General features: G+C 45.1%; 1 protein-coding gene and 1 non-coding gene across 2 annotated transcripts in view; both read right to left on the bottom strand.

Annotated features, from left to right (window-relative positions):
- The window catches only part of LOC124545705 (homeobox protein DBX2-like), a 94146-nt gene that overhangs the window by 49735 nt on the left and 19642 nt on the right, over positions 1 to 24769 (bottom strand). The window contains exons 2-3 of the mRNA XM_047124652.1: positions 956 to 1136; positions 722 to 782 (exon numbers count right to left, since the gene is read on the bottom strand). Of these exons, the coding sequence (XP_046980608.1) occupies positions 722 to 782; positions 956 to 1136 (242 nt within the window). The remainder of the gene's footprint in view (positions 1 to 721; positions 783 to 955; positions 1137 to 24769) is intronic.
- On the bottom strand, positions 14530 to 14602 carry Trnat-agu. Its single transcript has one exon. It is a non-coding gene; the product is annotated as a tRNA-Thr (tRNA).

Genomic DNA, 24769 nt, shown 5'->3' with positions numbered 1-24769 from the left:
AAGTCAGTGCATAACTGAATGTCCCCCTCACTCGCCACTATTTTGCAGGAAGTATGGTACGAGACTCCTTATCAAATCACATAGGGCTTGTATTTATCCATTCCGCAACGACTGGAAGCCCTTTTGAATGCCAACCGCTTTCGTCCACCGTATTAAGCGTGGTACTATGTTGTGTTTGTGATGTTCACATACTTTTGTAAACTGCCTGTTTAAGGGATAGTTTTCTCACGTTAGAGCAAGTTAGGTTTGGTTTGCATTTGTATAACGATTTCTATAAAGAACACGCACCTAACAAAGGCCGCGCGGGGTAGCCGCCTGGTCAGGGACGCCTTGCCACTGTTCGCACGACTCCCCCGTCGGAGGCTCGAGTCCTCCCTCGGCCATGGGTGTGTGTGTTGTCCTGAGCGTAAGTTAGTTTACGTTAGATTAAGTGGTGTGTAAGCCTAGGGACCGATGACCTCAGCAGTTTGGTCCCACAAGCGCTTGTAAACAAAGTCCTCACAGAAAGTCACAGATACTTACGTCGGCCCAGTACATAGGATTTGGACACAACCCGTAGAATGATTAGGCAGGTCGCTCATCTCATAGTTTGATAAAAGCCCTGTACGCCAGATACCGGAAACCAATTCTGGCGACCAGAATAGCCAACAGGAGGAGCCTGAGGATACAGCCAGAAATGATATTTTATTCGGCGTACCTTGGAAACACAAAAAAGACTTACTGGAAGAACCCAGAAGAGATGGCTTGATGATATCCAGGGAACTGCTGGAACACGGCGATACCTGATGACAGAAGCCGGAGTTTAGTCGAAGAATAGTGATGAGCCGCTCACTCAGCAGTGTACGGACAGTGTCTAAAGGAGCAGGAGAGAACTATTGATGAAGCACAGAAAACGCTGTGTTAGTGCTCTCCCAAGGGTCAACATGCCCGGAATGACAGTAGGATGAGTGAGGGCCTGGCAAGCGGCGGAGCACGTGCTGCGAGGAGCCGGCGTGACAGCCGCCGGCGGTGTTTGCCCCCGAGGGCCGCCTGCGACCGCTCAGCTGCGGCCAGGCAGCTGCCCCCGGCCGGCCCTTGTGTACCTCCGCTAATTCGCCGCCCGCCTGACGCCGCAGCGGCAAACACTGCACGGGCCCCTATCCAATTTCCGCAAACGGTTAGAGACTGGCGGAGTCGTCCACTTCTTTCCACCGCTTACCGTGGCCGGGCACCGCGGGGAGGGGCAGGGAGTACCAAAAGAACTGTATTAACTACTCATTATTATGATTATAGTAAAACACTATCGAACCCGACAACGATTCGAAATTGTTAAATATATATGGAAATTGGATATTCATCCTAATCTCCTCCTCCCTCCTCTCTCTGAACTTGATGAAGATGAGGTCCCATACTCAGAGGACCGTAGGGAACGATGTGGGAGACCCACTCCGCCGACTAGGCAAGGTCGTAGCGGAGGTGGTTTGCCACTGCCTTCCTCCGACCGTAATGAATGATGACGATGAAGACAACACAAAAACACCCAGTCATCTCGAAGCGGGGAAAATCCCTGACACCGCCGGGAATAGAATCCGGGACCCCGTGCGCAGGAAACGAGAACGCTTCCGCAAGACCACGAGCTGCGGACTCTCTGAACTTGAGCCTCACTACTTATTTTTATTGCTTCGTATTCCATAGTACCATTCTGATCATAAGCCATGCACACAACCATTCCGGTTTTTTTTCTTTCTTTCTTTCTTTTTTTTTTTTTTTTTTTTTTTTTTGAGAAACCAACTATAAGTTAAGAAAATTGCACATGTTGTGTACACAATTTTTTAATATGTATGTATGTAATGAGAAAGAATATATGTGGGAGAAACAATCTGTAAGAAAGAAAACAAAACCTCACATTTTCACAACAGAACACAATACAGGATTTTCGTTCTCGGAGTCAGTTTCAACATAAAACGTGCACACTATTTTTCAGAAATATTTAGCCCACGTCCGTCCGAACGTCTATCAGAATACCGTGTAAAAGTTTAAAGCAAAGCGGTCAATAACTTTTCGAGAATTTTCGCAACAACGTTTCCTGCTTATCTACTACATATTCACGGCGAACATCAATAAAACCGACTAACTGCAGGGACCAACTCCTCACTGCAAATGGAGGAAGAAAGCTCCTATGAACACGTGTCTGCAGACGGATCGTTGCCAAGGTAGAGGGAGCTAACGAATGAAAGTTTCTCTGACCATCTGACGTGTGTTCCTTGTGCTTAAGGCTGTGTGATTGACGCAGCGTGCTGTAAGTAGGAGAATGGTCCGGTATTCGCATAGGGAACAAGCCGAGACGGTGTCAGAATGAGATTCTCACTCTGCAGTGAAGTGTGCGCTGACATGAAACTTCCTGGCAGATTAAAACTGCGTGGCGGGCCGAGACTCGAACTCGGAACCTCTACCTTTCTCGGGAAAGTGCTCTAACACCTGAGCTACCCAAACACGACTCACGTCCCTTCCTCACATCTAATTCTGGAAACATCCCCCAGACTGTGGCTAAGCCATGTCTCCGCAATATCCTTTCTTTCAGGAGTGCTAGTTCTGCAAGGTTCGCAGGAGAGCTTCTGTAAAGTTTGAAAGGTAGGAGACGAGGTACTGGCAGAAGTAAAGCTGTGAGGACGGGGTGTGAGTCGTGCTTGGGTAGCTCAGTTGGTAGAGCACTTGCTCGCGAAAGGCAAACGTCCCGAGTTCGAGTCTCAGTCCGACACACAGTTTTAATCTGCCAGGAAGTTTCATACGAGACGGTGTCCGTTTACGGCCAAGCAGATGGAAACGGTCGAGAGGCAGCACGGTTATACCAAAACAAGTCTGTCCACAGTCACCAACCGCATCACACAACATTTCAAGCCCTTTCCGAGCCTTTTTTAGGTCATGGGTCCTTGCAGACAGACGAACGTGCAGGCGCGCGGCAATACGACAGGTTATGTGCTGTCTGCATGATGGAGCACCACCCCAATTCTGCATTACAGTTTGCCGACACCTCGATGTCTTCCCCAGGACTCGCACGCTGGGTAGGACGCGGAAGCCTTGTAGCATGGGCTGTTACATCATCGGACTTAAACCCTTTGGATTTTTACCTCTGGGGGCATCTAAAAAGCACTGTGCATGCTGATGTGCAGACCCTTCAACACGATGCTTCTGACGCTATTCGGAAACCGGCAGAACATGCGAAAGAGTGCGGAAATCCATGATGCGAGTGTGAAAGGATGCATTACATCCCACAGGGGCCACTTTGAACATATGTTGTGACATGGATGAGCTGCACCTTTGTACTGTTTTCCGATGCGATTTGTTGTCGTTGCAAGCACACCATCCATTTCCGGACACATGTTCATAGGACTATTTTTCCTCCATTTCCAATCAGGAACCCGTCCCTGAGGTTTGTCGATTTTATTAATGTCCATCCTGTATATTCATATACCAAAAATATGTAGCCTACATCCATCCGATTGTAAATTACAGAATTGTGTAAAAATTTGATGTAAATCGGTCAGAACTTTTCAAGACTTTCGGCAACGAAGTTTCTCCTTTATATACTACATGTGCGTTTATGTATTAAATAAATGTAGACTATGTCTGACCAAATGTTCATTACATTATCCTGTTAAAAACTGAACTAAATTGGCCAAGGAGTTTTCAAGATTTTTGGCAACAACTTTTGCCCTTTGTATATTACGTATATATTAATATATTATATGTATTAAAAATATATGTTCTATGTCAGTATGAATATGTATTGGAGTTCCGTGTAAAAATATGAAGTACATCAGCCAAGTAGTTTTCGTGATTTTTGGTAATATATCTCCTTTATATATTGCATACACAGTTACATATTAAAAGATATATAGCCCATATCCGTCCGAACGTTCAGTAGAGTATCACTTACAAATTTGAAATAAAAAAGTCAAAAACTTTTCGAGATTTTTGAGAACTATATTCTCCCTTTATACATTACACGTAGATTTATATATTAGAAATACATAGCCTGTGTCTCTCTGTATGTTCATTAGAATATCGTGAAACAATATGAAGTAAATCGATCAAGAAATTTTCGAGGTTTTTGGCGATAGCTTTGCCCCTTTTTATACTGCATGTGCTTATATAACATATAAATTAAAAATTTTGTGGTATGTGTCTGTGTGATTGCTTTTTAAAGTAGAGCGCAAAAACTTGAATAAATTGGTGAAGAACTCTGGAGACTTTTTGTAACAATCTTTTCCATTTACGTATTATATATACACTGTATATATTTTAGAAAAGTGCAGCCTATGCCTGTCTGCACGTTTATAGAGAATCGTGTAAACATTTGAAGCAGATCGATCTAGAACATGTATTTAAAAAATGTAGCCTATGTCTGTGCGAAGGTTTATTAGAGGATCGTGTGAAAATTTGATTGAAATAAATCGATCAAGAACTTTCCGAGGTTTTTGTTGAAACCTCTGCCCTTATATGTATATAACCTATGATTGACGGAGCGTTCTGGAGACTTTTGGTAAAAACGTTAAACTAGACTTTCCTTTGCATAGTAGTTGTTGTTGTTTGTTGTGGTCTTCAGTCCTGAGACTGGTTTGATGCAGCTCTCCATGCTACTCTATCCTGTGCAAGCTTTTTCATCTCCCAGTACCTACTGCAACCTACATCCTTCTGAATCAACCTATCCATTTCCCTTTTTAAATTTTCTAACCTACCTGCCCGATTAAGGGATCTGACATTCCACGCTCCGATCCGTAGAACGCCAGTTTTCTTTCTCCTGATAACGACATCCTCTTGAGTAGTCCCCGCCCGGAGATCCGAATGGGGGACTATTTTACCTCCGGAATATTTTACCCAAGAGGACGCCATCATCATGTAATCATACAGTAAAGCTGCATGCCCTCGGGAAAAATTACGGCATAGTAGTATAGATTTTAAATATTTTATTTTTATTGTGTTTAAAATACTAGTCATTTACAGCATCCACTACGGTCGCAGGTTCGAATCCTGCCTCGGGCATGGATGTGTGTGATGTCCTTAGGTTAGTTAGGTTAAAGTAGTTCTAAGTTCTAGGGAACTGATGACCTCAGAAGTTAAGTCCCATAGTGATCAGAGCCATTTGAACCATTTACAGCATGTTGAAGGAGATGTAAGTTATACGTAAAAGACAGTGATCCTCCTCTGCCACAACCAAACTCTGGATCTGCGCCTGACCTTGCCCCACTGAGCATTGCAGACGTAAAAATCGTATGGTCGTTTCATTTCCTACTAGTGCCACGCTGAGACGAGTCATAAGGTTGACGGGACCCTTTAGCATATTGGCGAGGAAAACTTAAGAGTGAAAGTAAGTTTCATATCATCTGTCACTGCCAAGTAGCATAGATGGATGGAACTTGGAGCATACACAGAAAAACTGCTACAGTGTAGTGCAGAAGGTAACAGAAGGAATGACACCATAATACCTGGACCACGAAAATGATTATACTTGATAATTCTGGACGTATCGTCACATGACGACAGACGGGAACGCGTAATGCACATAAGAACAGTGTCGAACATAATCTAAAAACATGCAACAGTCTAGATCTCATAAAATGAGGCGGGAGCTGTCATCTTCAGGTCTTAAAAATGTTTTTGTTGTGAAACATGTTCATTGTACGTTGGACCTCACAACCAAGTTGTCATGTAGATAAAAATTAGGTCCAACGTAAAATGATCACGTTTCACAAAAAAAGGTTTTTAAGGCCTGAAGTCTGTTGAAACCGTTGTCTTAAATAAAGAAATATTTTATGCAATCTAGGCTGTAGTATTTTTTAGTAAGCAAAAGACGTCGCTCCTTCAGTATTCTGAAAAGGAGAAAATTCAATCGAACGTAAATGTTTTGGTCGTCCAGGTATGTGCATTGGGAGGCCTAACGTTGCAGGTGGCTACTTACCTCCAAATCTTTGAACACGGCAGAGCCTGCGGTCGATGTTATTGTGACACTGTACCTCTTCTTCGGGCTTCAAGTTTATGGAGGACAATGTGCGATCGTATAGGACAGTGCAGATTTTGAAGCTCTTGCAACGAGAGTATATTCGGATAATGAACCGGCCTGCCCGTTCCCCGATTTAAATCCCATCGAGCGTTGGTGGGATTCGTTGGGGAGACACATCGCACAACGTCCACATGTAGCAACGGCCAACCAGCACTTGCTAACTACGCTGGTAGAGGAACGGATCGCCCTACCACAAGAACTCCTTACCGACCTTGGGGCTAAGATGGAAGCACGTTGCAGAGTATGCAACGCCGTGCGGCGTGGCCACACATCCTATTAAGAACCTTTCCCGCCTCATTTAATGTCCAGGGCACCATCATAAATGGCGGTGACTTCAGCGTAATTTTTGTCTTTGAGTGAAAATGTCATTTATCTTCTCGTTGCGTATTTCTTCCGTTTACCTTCTACATGCTTCACAATTCTCTATAATTCCAATCATGCAGAGCGTGCGGAAGGAACGAACACCTGTATCTTTCCGTACGAGCTCTGATTTCCCTTATTTTATCGTGGTGATCGTTTCTTCCTATGTAGGTGATTGGAATTTTGTGGCACGATTCCTCTGAAACGAAAAACGCCTTTGTTTTAATGATGTCCTACCCAAATCCTGTATCACTTCAGTGACACTCTCTCCCCTGTATCGCGAAAATACAAAACGTGCTGCCCTTCATTGAACTTTTTCGATGTACTTCGTCAGTCCTATCTGGTAACGATCCCACACCGCGTAGCACTATTCTAAAAGAGGACAGACAAGCGTAGTGCAGGCAGTCTCTTCAGTAGGTCTGTTAAATTTTCGGAGTGTCGTGCCAATAAAACGCAGTCTTTGGGTAGCCTTTCCCACAACATTTTCTATGTGTTCCTTCCAATTTAAGTAGTTCGTAATTGTAATACCTACGTATTTAGTTGAATGTACGCCCTTTAGATTTGACTGATTTACCGTGTAACCGAAGTTTGACGGGTTTCTTTTAGCGCTCATGTGGATGACCTCACACTTTTCGTTATTTTGGGTCAACTGCCAATTTTCGCACCATACATATATTTTTTCTAAATCGTTTTGCAATTTGTTTTGATCTTCTGATGACTTTACTAGTCGATAAACGACAGCGTCATCTGCAAACAACCTAAGACAGCTGCTCAGATTGTCTCCCAAACCGTTTGTATAGATAAGATACAGCAAAGGCCGTATAACACTATCTTACGGAACTCCATAAATCGCTTCTGTTTTAGTCTATGAGTTTCCGTCAGTTACTACGAACTGTGACCTCTCTGATAGGAAATTACAAATCCAGTCACATAACTGGGACGATATTCCACAAGTACGCAATTTCGCTACAAGACTCTTGTTTGGTACAGTGTCAAAAGCCTTTCGGAGATCCAGGAATTTGGAATCAATTTGAGATGCCTTGTCAGTAGCATTCAACACTTCATGCGAGGACAGAGCTAGTTGTGTTTCACAAGAACGATGTTTTCTAAATTTGTGTTGACTGTGTATTAATAGACCGTTTTCTTCGAGATAATTCATAATGTTCGAACACAATATATATTCCAAAATCCTGCTGCGTATCGACGTTAATGATACGGGCCTGTAATTTAGTTGATTACTCTTACTACCTTTCTTGAATATTGGTGTGACCTGTGCCACTTTCCAGTCTTTGGGTATGCATCTTTCGTCGAGCGAACGGTTGAATATGATTGCTAAGTACGGAGTTAATGCATCAGCATACTCCGAAAGGTACCTAATTGGTACACAGTCTGGATCAGAAGACTTGCTTTTATTAAGTATTTAAGTTGCTTCACTACTCCGAGTATATCAACTTCTACGTTACTCATTTTGGCAGCTATTTTTTATTCGAATTCTGGTGTATTTACTGCGTCTTCTTTTGTGAAGACGTTTCGGAAGGCTGTGTTCAGTAACTCTGCTTTGGCAGCACTGTCTTTGACACTATCTCCATTGCTATCGCGCAGAGAAGGCATTGATTGTGTCTCACCGCTAGCATACTCCACATACGACCAGAATCTCTTTGTATTTTCTGTCAGGTTTCGAGACAAAGTTTCGTTGTGCAAACTATTATAAGCATCTCGCACCGAAGTCCGCGCTAAATTTCGAGCTTCTATAAAAGATCGCCAATCTTGGGAATTTTTCGTCCTTTTAAATTTGGTGTGTTTTCTTCGTTGTTTCTGCAACAGTCTTCTAACCCGTTTTGTGTACCAATTTATTTGGTATAAATCTCTCAATTGCTGCCGATATTAATTCTTGTCTGCTGTATTGTTGTAGTTTTTCTGCGTATGGTTCAAGTTTCAGCGAGTTATTGGTAGGGGCAACTTGTTCTGAAGGTACTTTAGTTCCTAAGTACTCCACGCCAGTGTACTACACAAGCAGAGGCTTCTTTTAACATGCAGGTTAGAACAGTGGTCGACAAAATCAGTGACCTTAACTAGACACTACTCTGATACCGAGTAACAAACCCTGTCACCTTGATAATGGCCTCACTAAGCAAAGGAAGAGCGCCCACACGTCTCTTCGCATATGCCGCTCAACGGTGATCAGATCCCGTAGATATACAAAAATGCGGAGATGTTGTTCACTACGATTCACCCGCTGTTCCACATACTCTCAGACATGTTCCAGGCCCTATGGGATAAAGGTCGGGTAATTTGAGCAATGAATAATACGTTGGTCCACGTGTGCATCTTATGTAAGCAGTTATTCGGCTTGGCATTGATTAATAGACTTGTTGGATGTCATCTTGAGGGATATCGTGTCAAGTTCTGTCCAGTTGGCACGTTACATCGTCAAAATCCCGAGCTGGTCGGAGGGCCCTGCGCATAATGTCCCAAACATTCTCAATTGTGGAGAGATGCGGCGGCCTTGCTGGCCAAGGTACGATTTGGCAAGCACGAATATAAGCAGTAAAAACTCTAGCCGTGTGCGGGAGGGTATTATCTTGCTGAAATACAAGCCCATGATGGCTTGCTATAAAGGTAACAAAAGGGAGCGTACAATATCGTTGACATACTGCTGTGCTGTAAGAGTGCTAAAAACTAAACTCCTCCCGAACGGGTCCATGAAGGCCCAAAGGTACCGACCGGCCGCCGTGTCATCCTCACCCATTGGCGTCACTGGATGCGGATATAGAACGGCATGTGGTCAGCACTCCGCTCTCCCGGCCGTATGTCAGTTCCCGGGACCGGAGCCGCTACTTCTCAATCAAGTAGCTCCTCAGTTTGCCTCACACGGGTTGAGTGCACCCCGCTTGTCAACAGCGCTCGGCAGACCGGATAGCCACCCATCCAAGTGGCTGTAAGAGTGCTGCAGATGACAAGCAAAGGGGTGCTGCTATGAAAGAAATGGCATCACAGCCCCTCACTCCTCGTTATCGAGTCGTATGGTGGGCAATAATCAGGTTGACACTCCACCGCTGTTTGGGGCGAGTCCAGATACGTCTTCGCTGCTCATCAGAGCTCAGTTCGAAGCGGGCCTCATCACTGAAGTTAATTCTACTGACTGTCACCGGCCATGCGGCCTGAAAACCAGCAGTTATGATTTCTGGTGCCATTTCATTTCGCGGCACCCTTCGGCACAGGGCTACGCCGACCATATTGTACGCCCCGTTTTGTTGCCCTTCATAGCAAGCCAACCTGGGCGTACCCGCACACGGTGAGAGTTTCTAACGCTTGTCTTCATGCTTCTCAAACGGTAACTTGACCCGCAAGCTCGCCGGAACTGTCCCCAACTGAGAACATCAAGAGCATTATGGCCAGGGCTCCGCAATTAGTTCAGAATCTTGACTATCCAACGCACCAATAGAACAGAATTTGGTACGATATTCCCTCTGGAGGACACTCAACAACTCTACAAATTAATATCATGCCGAATAACTGCTTTCAGAAAGGAGGTGAACACACAGATTATTGGTTTGCTCAGTTCGTGGCGCTCTTTCTCTTGAGCGAATCATCAAACTTTCTGCAGATTTTATCACTTGTTTGTCTGCTGTACATGTACATCACAAATACCGAGTTCCGACCCATTCTGATAATTTCTTCGTGGTGCGTGTTTTTTTTCTGATTGTATATTCAATTTAAAAGCACCTACCACACCACCCCAACAACTTAGACAGTTCCAGTTTGCAGCAGTTCCAAAATGCTACACCAGGCGGGTGTAAAATGAATGTGGGCAACGGAAAATATTGAACGCGAAAATCAAGATTTGGCCTTGTCTGACAACCCCCTGAAGCAGACCTTAGGATCTCTTAATTGTGATATTATTTCCTCCTTCTTCTCTTTAACATATAAATTACAACCTAAACATAAATGAATGATTAAGGGAACTAGTAACTACTAAATGATAAATGTTGTTTTTGCTTATACATTTATTGTAGATTAAAACTCCTCTATATATTACAAATTTTTATATTTGTAAATAATAGATTTCAGCTATCAGTCGTCCTTTTTAAATTTTATCTACATTTCGGCTAGAAACTAGCCACTCTCAATGCACTATCATTTTCGATCAATGCATGTAATGCTTGTTGGTCGGGGTTCGTCCACAGTTCATCGAATACTGTTATTTGCTAGCATTCAATGAACTGTGAACGAAGCCCGACCAACAGGCGTTACATGCATTGATCAAAAATTATAGTGCATTGAGAATGGCTAGTTTCTAGCTGAAATCTAGACCTGCCAATAAAATTTAAAAAGAACGACTAATAGTTGAAATCTATTACTTACAAGTCAGAAAACAGTCGCTGTATGCAACAGCCTTCTGAATGGAAGGTAACCTGACGAAAATTTTTATATATCGATGTCCAATGAGCATAAAGAGATACAAATGAATTTCCTAATTAATCTTACTGATCGATTGCCCAAATCTGCCCCTTTTTATGGCTACGTGATCTAATATAAATAACGCGAGATGACTGACATCATCTGCGTACCAAACATTACAAGACACTATTTTCAAAGATGATCTACAGTGGTGTGCAACTTCAGTGGAAATAAAAGTTACGTGATCGCAGCTGTTTACCTTTATAGCGCTATACGCAGAAGCAATTAGCAATATCACCTTATGAATTGCGTCCGGTGCGTTGGAGTGATGGTTCTCGTACACGCCTGCGACGACGAACGAACTCCAGCCACAAAATATAAAAACATCTCATTCAAACACTAGTACGGCAGAATGTGGTCCTCTGACTAGTGTAATCTAATGCTGTGTTCTCCTCTCTATGTTCTATAGACAAGAAACGCGAACTCTCAGCCACAAGGACGGAATTCAGATAACGTCTCAACGTGAGTATAGACAGAAGAAGTGCTCTCAATCACTGAACGCTGCACACTCAACGACGACTCCCTAGCCAGAGGCGAAGTCCAGATTCGTATAAGTTCGCAACAGTAGAATGCCTAACCGTTCTAACTATAAAATCACCTGAGAACAAAGACCGCAAGTCCGTCTGTCCAACAAAAGCTGATACTGAGCGACCGTCAAACTCGCGCCGCTCAAAACGGAAGACCACATCTTCTCCAACGCTGGCTTCCCAGCAAATCTCAGCTCCCCTCCCTAGTAACTGCAGACGGCGAATCATATTCACGAAATCACAAAATACTCTTCCTCTCCACAGATTCTTCCGACCAAGCATATTTTAGTCTTTCGTCGTCCAGCGCGGAAAGTTTGCGAGGAAATACCTATCCCCATTAATTAGGAATTCATACAATGGTACGCTTCTCAGAGTAAAAATCCTTGGAAATAACCCAGCCTGCGTGATTTCTGAGGTAACGCTTCCTTGTTGCTCTCTGCTGCGTCCAAGATTTTCAGAGTTTTCGATTATGCTTCCTGCCTAGCTACAATACCGGCCAGCCGCCACCCTATTGTGCTTCAGCGCTCAGGTGCCCCGACCGTCCGGCTAGGGCTACTTCCTGTGTTAAGCAGGACTAACACACCTGTGCGGGCCTTTCCATCCATGGCTTAAGTTACGCCTGCCGTTTCATTTCCACTGACTTTCCAACCTCTACTAGCATAAGCAATCATTCATTACGCCGCCGGACACTGAGGACGAACGGTTCTAGGCGCTTCAGTCCAGAACCGCGCTGCTGCTACGGTCACAGGTTCGAATCCTACGTCGGGCATCGATGTGTGTGATGTCCTTAGGTTAGTTAAGTTTAAGTAGTTCTAAGTCTAGGGGACTGATGACCTCAGATGTTAAGCCCCATAGTTCTCACAGCCATTTGAACCATTTGCACCATTCATTACGCCGTTTTGATGGTAAAGACAGTCCATCATCACTTTTCATGCAATCAGCGTTAACAAATATTTACAAGGTGTACGTGACAATGTCAGTCTTCTTTAAATATTCATATATGGGATATACAATCTATCAAATGGTAGCTAATTCCGGTTGTAAATCACGGCAAAGTGTGCAGATGAGTGCTTGTAAGTTGCGAAATTATAACCACCTTACACAGTATACAGTAAATGACACAATGAAAAGCCCCAGCTGCATCACAACTACAGTGATGCACAGAAGATATGCACTACTGGCCATTAAAAGTGTTACACCACGAAGATGATGTACTTCAGACGCGAAATTTAACCGATAGGAAGAAGATGCTGTGATAGGCAAATTATTAGCTTTTCAGAGCATTCACACAAAATTGGCGCCGGTGGCGACAGCTACAACGTGCTGACATGAGGAAAGTTTCCAACCGATTTCTCACACACACACACAGCAGTTCACCGGCGTTGCCTGGTGAAAAGTTGTTGTGATGCCTCGTGTAAGGAGGAGAAATACGTACCATCACGTTTCCGACTTTGATAAAGGTCGAAATGTAGCCTATCGCGATTGCGGTTTATCGTATCACGTTGGTCAAGCTCCAATGACTGTTAGCAGAATACGGAATCGGTGCGTTCAGGAAGATAATAGGGAACGCCGTGCTGGATCCCAACGGCCTCGTGTCAGTAGCAGTCGAGATGACAGACATCTTATCCGCATGGCTGTAATGGATCGTGCAGCCACGTCTCGATCTCTGAGTCAACATGTGGGGACGTTTTCAAGACAACAAGCATCGGCACGAACATTTCGACGGCGCTTGCAGCGGCATGGACTATCAGCTCGGAGACGATGGCTGCGGTTACCCTTGACGCTGCATAACAGACAGGAGCGCCTGCGATGGTGTACTCAACGACGAACCTGGGTGCACGAATGGCAAAACGTCATTTTTTCGGTTGAATCCAGGTTCTGTTTACAGCATCATGATGGTCGCATCCGTGTTTGGCGACATCGCGATGAACTCACATTGGAAGCGTGTATTCGTCATCGCCATATTGGCGTATCACTCGGCGTGATGGTATGGGGTGCCATTGGTTACACGTCTCGGTCACCTCTTGTTCGCATTGACGGCATTTTGAACAGTGGACGTTACATTTCAGATATGTTACGACCCGTGGCTCTACCCTTCATTCGATCCCTGTGAAACCTTACATTTCAGCAGGATAATGCACGACCGCATGTTGCAGGTCCTGTACGAGCCTTTCTGGATACAGAAAATGTTCGACTGCTGCCCTGGCCAGCACATTCTCCAGATCTCTCACCAACTGAAAACGTCTGGTCAATGGTGGCCGAGCAACTGGCTCGTCACAATGCTCCAGTCACTACTCTTGATGAACTGTGGTATCGTGTTGAAGCTGCATGGGCAGCTGTACCTGTACATGGCATCCAAGCTCTGTTTGACTCAATGCCCAAGCGTATCAAGGCCGTTATTACGGCCAGAGGTGGTTGTTCTGGGTACTGATTTCTCAGGATCTATGCACCCAAACTGCGTGAAGATGTAATCAAATGTCAGTTCTAGTATAATACATATGTCCAATGAATATCCGTTTATCATCTGCATTCTGCATTTCTTCTTGGTGTAGCAATTTTAATGGCCAGTAGTGTATCTGGATAACTCGTAGCACACGAGTAGGCGTGTGTTCGAAGACGGTGCGCACACATTCATGGGGGAAGGAAGTGGCTCGTCAAGTCGCGCGGCGGCTGATGCGGACGTCGGAGGGAGAGAGGAGGCGGCAGGAGCCCCAGACAGACGGCGGGGGAGGCCCTGCGCCCCCGGATTATCGGCCGCGGCAGCGGGCACGCGCCATCAATTGCAGAAATTGGCTTCCGGCCTGTGGCGGGACTTGCCGACCTATCAACAGCAGCAGGCGGCCGTCGCCCGGCCCGACTGAATAATAAAAGCGGGCCCCGCAGCGCGGCGTAGGCGCTACCCTCGCGTTTTACGATCCCAGGCGAGTGCTCCGTGGAACTGCGGGGACGCGGCGTGATGATCAGGCGCTGTAAGCCGCAAGAGCACGACGCTGAGGTTGGTGGTCAATATTAACTAACAGCTGACGTCCTTCTACTGCTTCGCAAAACGCACCGCCGACTATTCCTCTTTTGCTACTCGCATATCGGCAACACGCAATGCGAGTGGGCATCGATTTAATTCAATGGACGAAGTTGAAAATATGTGCCGTACTGGGATTCGAACCAGGTTCTCCTGCTTACTAGGCAGATGCGTTGACCACTACGCCATACAGACATACTGGTCACCACAACCGCAATGACCACCCTAGCACGCCTCCCGTTAGACCCAACTTCTCAACTTACACCCCTGCTCATTAGCCTCATTATTCGCGGCATTTCAATTCACATAAGAGATCGAACTTGGTGTTCATCTGCACTGAATGGATCATTGGCTGTCATCACCCTCATTTTATATATGGTGTCTGTTCTTTCGGACACGTCTTACGGACATAAAATGCTAGGACCAACGCCGGGCCGGCCGGTGTGACCGAGCGGTTCTAGGCGCTTCAGTCTGGAACCGCGTGACCGCTACGGTCGCAGGTTCGAATTCTGCCTCGGGCGTGGATGTCAGTGATGTCCTTAGGGTAGTTGGGTTTAAGTAGTTCTAAGTCTAGGTGACTGATGACCTCAGATGTTTAGTCCCATAGTGCTTAGGGACATTTGAACCATTTTTGCTAGGACCAAAACCGAAAACGGCAGCACCGTTACGTAAAATACTCTCCATGTCCTAATCCCATCAACTATGCATTAATGCTCAGTGTATCGTGGATTACCGTCGGGCTTCCACTGGCTGAGCACATCTGACCTCTGCGCTGTATTCCTCAGAATCCCTTTTGTCAGTATCATTTCCGCTTCTTCCCATCACCTTATCACACCGCAGGAAGTACGCGAGAAGGAAGTGACCGAATTCCTGTCATCTAAGTATCACGGCCACTAAGCGATATACACTATGTGATCAAAAGTTTGCGAACACCGTTATGTAATGTGAAATTGACCGCTAGATGTAATGAGAGGCAGACCCGTCAGTATAAATGAGGCGGGAACGTTACATTGTCAGTAGAGTAGCAGTAACGGCAGAATGGGTCGGTTAGGAGAGCTCGGTGCAGTAGTCACTGTACGTTACGTACGTAACAGATTCACCAGGAACATTTCAACCCTTCTAAAGCTGCCTAAGTCGATTGTTGTTGATGTGGTCGTGAAGTGGAAATGAGAAAAGCAACAACCAGACACACCTCATGTTATGATGGACAGGAACCGTCGAGTGTTGCAGAGGGTGGCTGTAAAAATTCGTAGGAAATCTGCGGAAGAAGTCACTCACGAGTTACAAAGCGCTACCAGTAGTTGGGCCAGCACAATGAGTGCGCATAGGGAGTTAAAAATAATGGGATACAATGGTGGAGGGGCTCTTCATAAGCGACAAATTTCTGCAGTCAGTGCTAAGCGACGCTTGAGCTGATCAACAGAACGACGCCTCTGCGCCATGGGTGATTGAAAACGAGTGATTTGGAGTGACGAACCTTGTAGTAATCCGACAGATGTGTGTGTGTTTGGCGAATGCCTGGAGAACGCTATCTGCCACCTTTTATAGAGCCAAAAGTGAAGAATGGAGGAGGTAGTGCCACAGTATGGGAGCGTTTTCCGTCGTTAGGGTGTGATCCCCTCAACGCAATTAATAAAATGCGGAAGAATATGAACAAATTTTTCAGTATTGTACACCGTGTGTAATGGAGGAATAGTTCGGAGATGTGGACAATTTATATTACCACGACAATGCACCCTGTCACAAAGCAGCATCTCTAAGGCAATGTTTTGTGGACGATAAAATTCCTGAAGTGGACTGGCCTGTCCAGAATCCCGATCTGAACCCAATGGAACACCTTTGGGATGTGTTACAACGTCGACTTGGCTCTACGCCGCAGCATCCAGCATCACTACCTTCTCTAGAGCGGCGCTTGACGAAGAAGGGGCTGGCATTGCTCCACAGACATTCAGACACTTCATACAAAGGACCCCTTTGCCGTCATGTAAGCCGAGGATGCATTAACAGAAGCAGGAGCTTATTTATAGCATTTCTAGTGCGTAAAAAAGCCGTTCCTACGGACGTAGAATGGTGTGACTGTACAATGGCTGATTGGGGTGTCTAACAGTAACGGGATCTTTCAACTGGAGATGGCAACACAGCGTGCCTAGATGACATGCACTTCCAGCTTATCGTCATCTTCCTGACTTCGAGGAACGTCGAAACAATGGCATGACGCACATGGGAGCAGCTTACCGGCAGATCACACAGTTCGTTGTAGTGCACTGGCTGTAGAATGAGTAGTGACGTGAAGAACTCAAGACTATAACGTGGGCAGAATAATACGAACGGGCCGTTGCAGAACGACTTCACCGCGAAAAGATCGTGGTGTTCTTCGACGACTAGATGGGCAACGACAGCTAAACATCTAGCAGAGGATACTGGAAAAACGTCTCCACCAACTGTCAGGAACACACACTATCTGTTCAAAGTATCTGGACACCTATTAGATGGAATTAATGACGGATGACCCCACTCTTCACCTTTGTGACGGCTTGGATTGTGCTGAGGATACTCTCCATGAGGTATCTGAGCGTCTGTGGATGAATTGCAGGCCATTCTTCCTCGGGAGTGCGAACCAGAGAACTTAATGATGTTGGAAGCTGGGGTTCGGAGCGATCTCCCAACAGTGAGACGATGTGTGAGGACATTCAAATCATTTTACAGTAGTTCGATTACCTCAAGCTTCATTCTAAAAATATGTATTTTAGCGCCAATAAACAGCCTGCTTTCAACTCCATCCACAAACGAGACGTATTCCCTTCTGTAGTACTATCTGTTTTCAGTTAACAAAACGACCATCACTGGGCACTTCCTGATTGAAATTAATTCACTTCTCGATTATTAGCATCCTCCACCACCTCCCACCCCCTGTCCCCACCCGCCTCCATCGACCGCTACGTCAGATATGACAAGGCTTCACTGTATTAATGTTTCCAATGTCTGTCATTTGTTTTGTCACACATTTTATCGAAATAAATCAAAGTAATCGTGACTTGTGTCTCATTTGCTAGTCTTAAGTTTCCTCAGTCATTATTTTGGAGGGCACCCCGATGTTACTGCGACAACTGTGAGACTTAACTTGCAGTTTTAAAAACGAAACTACTTAGCACTCACACCTGACTCCAGACGGACCGTACATCTGCCTTTCAGCCTTATACAGTTTGACAGGGTTACAACTGAACCAATAGGAGCATCATGGCGTATACAGTGGTTAGTGACCAGACGGTCGTTATAGTAAGACTGAATATCGTAACATCCAAATCAACCAAAAATAAAAGCAAAGCATATGTATTTAGAAAGCAGATAAAAAATTCGCTTCACGCCTTTCTAAGAGACAGCATCCACTTCCTCCAAACTATGTAACCATATGCTAGATGTGGCTTAAAATCAAAGAAATTGTTTCATCGGCAGTTGAGAGGTTTATAGCAAATAAATTAATAAAAGTCGGAACTGATCCCCCATGTTATACAAAACAGGTCAGAACATTATTGCAGATAAAAAAAAAACCACGCCAAATTGAAAAGAATGCAAGATCTCCAAGACTGACGATGTTTTATTGAAGCTCGAACTTTAGCGCGGACTTCAATGCGAGGTTATTTTAATAGTATCAATAACGAAACTCTGTCTCGATATATGGCAGATGATCCAAAGAGATTGTGATTGTCTGGAAAGTACAACAGTGGCAAGAAACACTACTATCTTCACTGTGCGATGGCAATGGTAATGTTACCGTTGACAGCACCACTAAAATGGAATTACTAAACAAGATTTTCCGAAATTAGTTCACCAAAGAAGACGAAGTAAATATTCCACAATTCGGATCAAGAAGAACTGCAAACTTGAAAAACTTAGAAGTCGATATCATCCGTGAAAAGAAGGACCTTAAATCATTTAATAAAGGCAAGTCTTTCAGTCCAGATTCTATTCCAGATAGGTTCCTTTCAGAGTGTACTGATAAAATAGCTTCACAGTTATCAATCATACAGAACTGAACGGATACAGAAAATATCGTTCTTGTGAAACACAACTGTCTCTTTATTCACATTAAGTAATGAGTGCTATCGACAAGGAATCTCGAACTTATTCCATATTTTTAGATTTCCATACGGCGAGCCGGCCGGGGTGGCCGTGCGGTTCTAGGCGCTACAGTCTGGACCCGCGCGACCGCTACTGTCGCAGTTTCAAACGCTGCCTCGGGCATGGATGTGTGTGATGTCCTTAGGTTAGTTAGGTTTAAGTAGTTCTAAGTTCTAGGGAACTGATGACCTCAGAAGTTAAGTACCATAGTGCTCAGAGCGATTTGAACCACTTCCATAAGGCGTTTGACACCATTCCTCACAAGCAGCTTCAAATCGAATTGTTTACCTTTGGAGAATCTTCGCAGCTGTGCGACTGTATTCGTAATTTCCAGTCAGAAAGATCACAGTTCGTAGCAACTGGCGGAGGACTTCGAAAGATTTCAAAGATGGGCAGCTCGTTTTCTATTAGCGCGAAAAAAGAGGGAGAGAGTCACTGAATGATAAGCGAGATGGTGTGCCAGTCATTGAAACAAGGGGTTTTTCGTTGTGGCGAGATCTTTTTACGAAATTTCAATCACTATCTTTATCCTTCCGGTGCGAAAATAATTCATTTCGCCCACTTACATAGAGAGAAATGATGATCGTAAGAAAGTTAGAAAAATCAGAGCTCATACGGAAGATTTAAATGTTCGTTTCGCCCACGCACTCTTCGGGAGTGGGATGGTAGAGAAATTAGTTCGACTAAACCCTCGGCCAGGTAGTTAAGCGTGAATTGCAAAATAGTCTTACAGACGTAGATGTAGACAACAAAACAGTCCAACGCTTCTGGCATTAAAAATCAGAATTGAATCGTCACGCTTGCTTCTTGTCTAGATGTTCTGCTGTGCGCACAGCTCGTGGCTGGCAGAAAGTGCGATGAAACTAGAATTGGCGGGTGAGGATCTGAACCTGGGTCCTTGAAAATACGGCTCAGACCAGTTACGGCGTGCCTCGTCTGTTGATGTTTACGCCTCTGCGGGTAACCCACAGACACCGCAGACGCGTGTGCTGCTTGCTCAACACCAGCAGACACCCCCTCCCCCTCTCCACTCTCCCCCCCCCCCCCCCCGCACTTATATAGCCTCACCCTGCCAGAGCACTGGAGCGCTAATCCACTGTAGGCACGCGAGTGGTTTCCTTAATTGCACACACGACCAGCGCAGGGCTGTTAACGGTGAGCTCAAGCTTATGGTCAGCATCCGCTGAAGTCTGTATCCGGTTCCTCAGTCTCACACTTCTCATGAACGCTACACTTGGCGGATACTACGACATATGTAACATATTTACATCTATCTCGAACGATATTTCTTCATCTTATAAGCCATCACAGACTCTGGTAATAAAATCTGCTGTCTGAATACAAAATGTGTTTCACTATTAGTTCGTCTATTATTCACGGTCCATTCACATTAACGTGACTACCGCATATATTCGACGCCTACATCTACATGTACATGGTTACTCTGCAATTCACACTTAAGTGCCTGGCAGAGGCTTCATCGAACCATTTTCATACCACTTCTCTACCATTCCACTCTCGAATGGCGCGTGGGAAAAAGGAACTCCTAAATCTTTCCGTTCGAGCTCTGATTTCTCTTGTTTTATTATGATGATCATTTCTCCCTACGTAGGTGGGTGTCAACAAAATATTTTCTCATTCTGAAGAGAAAGCTGGTGATTGAAATTTCGTGAACAGATCTCGTCGCAAAGAAAACCGCCTTTGTGTCAGTGACTGCCACCCCAACTCGCGTATCATATCAGTGACACTCTCACCCTTACTGCGCGATAACCCGAAACGAGCTGCCCTTCTTTGCACTTTTTCGGTGTCCTCAGTCAATCCTACCTGGTAAGGATTCCACACCGCGCAGCAATATTCCAGCAGAGAAGTGTAATGTAGGCTGTCTCTTTAGTGGGCTTGTCGCATCTTCTAAGTGTTCTGGCCACAAAGCGCAGTCCTTGTTTCGCCTTCCCCACAATATTATCTATGTGGCCTTTCCAGTTTAAGTTGCTCGTAATTGTAATTCCTAGGTATTTAGTCGAATTGACAACCCTTAGATTTGTGCAATTATCATATGCCCAAAATTTATCGGATTTCTTTTCGTACCCATGTGGATGACCTCGCACTTTTCTTTGTTTAGTGCCAATTGCTACGTTTCGCACCATACAGAAATTCTCTCTAGATCATTTTGTAACTGGAATTGATCGTCTGATGATTTTACTAGACGGTAAATTACAGCGTCATCTGCAAACAATCTAAGGGGATTGCTCAGATTATCACCTAGATCATTTATGTAAATCAGGAACAGCAGACGGCGTATGATACTACCTTGCAGAACCCCAGATATCACTTCTGTTCTACTCGATGATTTACCGTCTATCACTACGAACTGTGATCTCTCTGAGAGGAAATTACGAATCCAGTCACACAACTGAGACGATACTCCACATGCACGCAATTTGATTAATAGTCACTCGTGAGGAACGGTGTCAAAAGCCTTCTGGAAATCTAGGAATAAGGAATCGATCTGAGATCCCTTGTCGACAGCACTCATTGCTTCATGGGAATAAAGAGCTAACTGTGTTGCACAATAACGATATTTTCTGAATCGTTGTTGGTTATGTATCAATAAGTCATTTTCTTCAAGGTGATTCATAATGTTCGAGTACAGTATGTGCTCCAAAATCCTACTGCAGATTGAGGTCACTGATATGGGTCTGTAATTCAATGGGTTACTCCTATTTCCTTTCTTGAATATTGTTGTGACCTGTGCTACTTTCCAGTCTTTAGGAACAGACCTTTCGTCAAGTGAGCGGTTGTATATGATTGCTAAGAAAGTCGCTATTGTGTCTTCATACTCTGAAAGGAACCTGACTGGTATACCATCTGGACCGGAGGACTTGCTTTTCTTCAGTGATTTGAGTTGTTTCGCAACACCTAAGGTATCTGCTTTTATGTCACTCGTGATAACAGCTGTTCTGGTTTAGAATTCTGGAATATTTACTTTGTCTTCTTTCGTGAAGGAATTACGGAAAATTGTATTTAGTAACTCCGCTTTAGCGGCACCGTCATGGGTAACATTTCCATCGCTATCGCGCAGCGACGATATTGATTCTTTTTTGCCACTGGTATACTTTACATACGACCTGAATCTGTTTGGGTTTTCTACCATATAACCACTCACAGACGGCAGGTGGCAGCGTAGGCAATGAAGGTTATATAAAGCGTGTCAGGGGGGCTCGGATAACAGTGCAGTCGTTGTCCCAATGCCGAAATGGAGCTATTAATCTGACGTGCAAAAAGGATTGACCATTGACTTTCGGGCCAAGGACGGAAGCATTTTCGAAACAGCTAAGTTTGTAAAATGTTCGCGCGCCGCCGTGGTTAAAATATACCGTGCATTCTAAAATGGCGCTATCCAAAACTAGCGCTGAGGCAACTGTGGTGCACCACAGGCCATAGGCAACATGGATGAACAACGGCTGTGGAGATGTGTAAGGACGAATCGACGTGCAACTGTTGAGCAGTTGACCGCTCGTATCAACCAACGAGCGACTAACAGTATCTCCTCAACAACTGTTTAGCGAACGTTGCATAATATGGGCGTCCACAGCAGGCACCTGGTTCGTGCACCAATGCTGACTGCTGATCATCGGCGGCGAAGGCTGGAATGTACATGCCAGTACCCCAACTGCTAGACGTCCACTGAGCGGCGACAGGCGGCCGTTCCAGATGACTCATATTTTATGCTCGATTGGATCTTGTTTGGGCCTGTTACAAGCGTCGGAAGGATCCAGACCGGAGAAGTGGGCGTTATGGTCTAGGGAACGTTTTCGTGGCATTCCTGGGTGGTCGTCATTCTGGAAGGCGCAAAAACATCAACAAAAATGTGCATCTACCGTTGAGAATTATGTCCACCAATACAGGCAATTAGTTATTTCCTCGGCACAGTGACATCTGCTAGCAGAACAATGTAAGGTGTCACAGAGCTCGCAGTGTCTGTGCGCGGTTCGAAAAGCACCAGGATGAGTTCACCGTGCTCAACTGTCCGCCCCAATAGCTGAGTGGCCAGCGTGACGGATTGCCGTCCAACGGACCCGGCTTCGATTGCCGGCTGGGTCGGCGACTTACCCCGCTCAGGGACTGGGTGTTGTGTTGTCTTCATCATCATTTCATCCCCATCCGGCGCGCCGGTCGCCCAATGTGGCGTCGAATGTAATAATGTAATAAGACCTGCACCAAGGCGGCCGGACGTGCCCCGTAAGAGGCCCCCCGGCCAATGACGCCAAACGCTCATTTCCATTTACCATACCCAACTGGAGCTCCCCGGATTTAAATCCAATCGAGACTATGTGGAACCATCTCGATCGGACTGTTCACGCCATGGATCCTCATCCTAGAAATCTGGCGCAGCTGGCCACAGCACTGGAGTCAGCGTGGCCCCACGTCCCTATCAGTACCTTCCAGTACCTCGCCGATTCTCTTTGAAAACGTCCGCGCTCCTAAAAGTGGTTATTCAGGCTTTTGACAGTGGTCACATTAATGGACTGGGCAGTGTAGATGCAAATGAAAAAGCCGAGCAGAGTACAATGAAACTTGCAAAAAATCCTAATAAACATAGGTCCGGAAACCAACGACTTCCCCTATACTGCGTATCACAACACAGTTATGTTATGTTAACCGGGGACCCAGAAACGACGGAGTGGCTCCGACTCCGCCGCAGCCGCAGTGGTCCGCAGCCCCACGACGACTACCGCAGTCCACTTCACTCCTCCGCCGCCCCACACCCAACCCAGGGTTATTGTGCGGTTCGGCCCCCGGTGGACCGCCCAGGGAACGTCTCATACCAGACGAGTGTAACCCCTATGTTTGCGTGATAGAGTAATGGTGGTGTACGCGTACGTGAAGAACTTGTTTGCGCAGCAATCGCCGACATAGTGTAGCTGAGGCGGAATAAGGGGAACCAGCCAGCATTTGCCGAGGCAGATGGAAAACCGCCTAAAAACCGGGCGGGCCTATCACAACACAGTACATGATCATGTTGCAACAGATTCTCCAAGGACTCAGACTGAAGATATGCATTTGTGAACAAACACATTATAGGAAGTGTTCCATGTGACCACTGTTCATGTGAAAGCAGTCTTCAACCCGACTCTTCGTCGACGCCCTTGCACGTTCAACAATCCCAGGCGTGTTCCGAATGCATTGACAACCATCCTCAATGTGTTCCCGGAGTTCATCGGCGCCAGCAAGAGGGCTAGAATGCACCAAAGATTTCAAATACCACCTTACAAAGAAAAAAAACCAACAATTTAAAAAAGGGGTATCTGGGAGGCCATTGTATTGGCGAGCCACGTCCGATATATATACTTGTTGTCAAAATGCTGCTTGCCAGAACTTATGTATCCACAAACATAATAAAATCAAAAGACGGCAGTTTATCACTTGGTAATTTACGTCTCACTCGCGGCGTCTCGAAATAAACGTGGCCTTATACATTAACAGCATTGTAACATTGCACACTAATTGTTATCGGGGAAACCATTGTTTTCCGGACCTGTGATTATTAGGACTATTTACGTGTTTCACTATTCGCTTCTCACCCTTTACGTTGTACCACAACAGTGAGACATCCTCTACAGGGTGGTTCACGAAGGTATGGAAATCTAAAGAAAAAAATCATCGCAAAACTGTACGAGGTTAAAGTAAAGCACGATTTCCATTTATTTTGTTGTTATGGGTCTGGTGAATCTAATAAAACATGTCCCAGACGTGTATCTGAAGTAGTTTTCCAGAACATCCAGAGAAGCAAATATTATTATACAAGTAAATTTGTTTGCTTTCCATTAAGAACGTAGAAACGTTTATGTCATTGTTGGCATAGTTAGTGACTTGTTTCAGTCGTTTCCTAACCTTGAAACGATTTAGTTTTCTGTATTGTTCAGTGAGAGAACATAATAACAACAGCTTCTTTAAGTCAAACCACATAGTAACTGTTGTAGTGTGCAAATTATTTATGAAATAGGGAGCCTTTCAAATTTACGACAGAGGAATACGCCGATATGGTGTTTATTTATCCCAAATGTGATGGTGATGCTACGACTGCAGTTAACGAATATTGCGTACGTTATGAAACTCGGAGAGCCGGCCGGTGTGGCCAAGCGGTTAAAGGCGCTTCAGTCTGGAACCGCGAGACCGATACGGTCGCAGGTTCGAATCCTGCCTCGGGCATGGAAGTGTGTGATGTCCTTAGGTTAGTTAGGC

The sequence above is a fragment of the Schistocerca americana genome, chromosome 8 (assembly GCF_021461395.2).
Source record: "Schistocerca americana isolate TAMUIC-IGC-003095 chromosome 8, iqSchAmer2.1, whole genome shotgun sequence".
NCBI classification, from domain to species: domain Eukaryota; kingdom Metazoa; phylum Arthropoda; class Insecta; order Orthoptera; family Acrididae; genus Schistocerca; species Schistocerca americana.
This window is presented reverse-complemented; position numbering and strand designations above follow the sequence as displayed.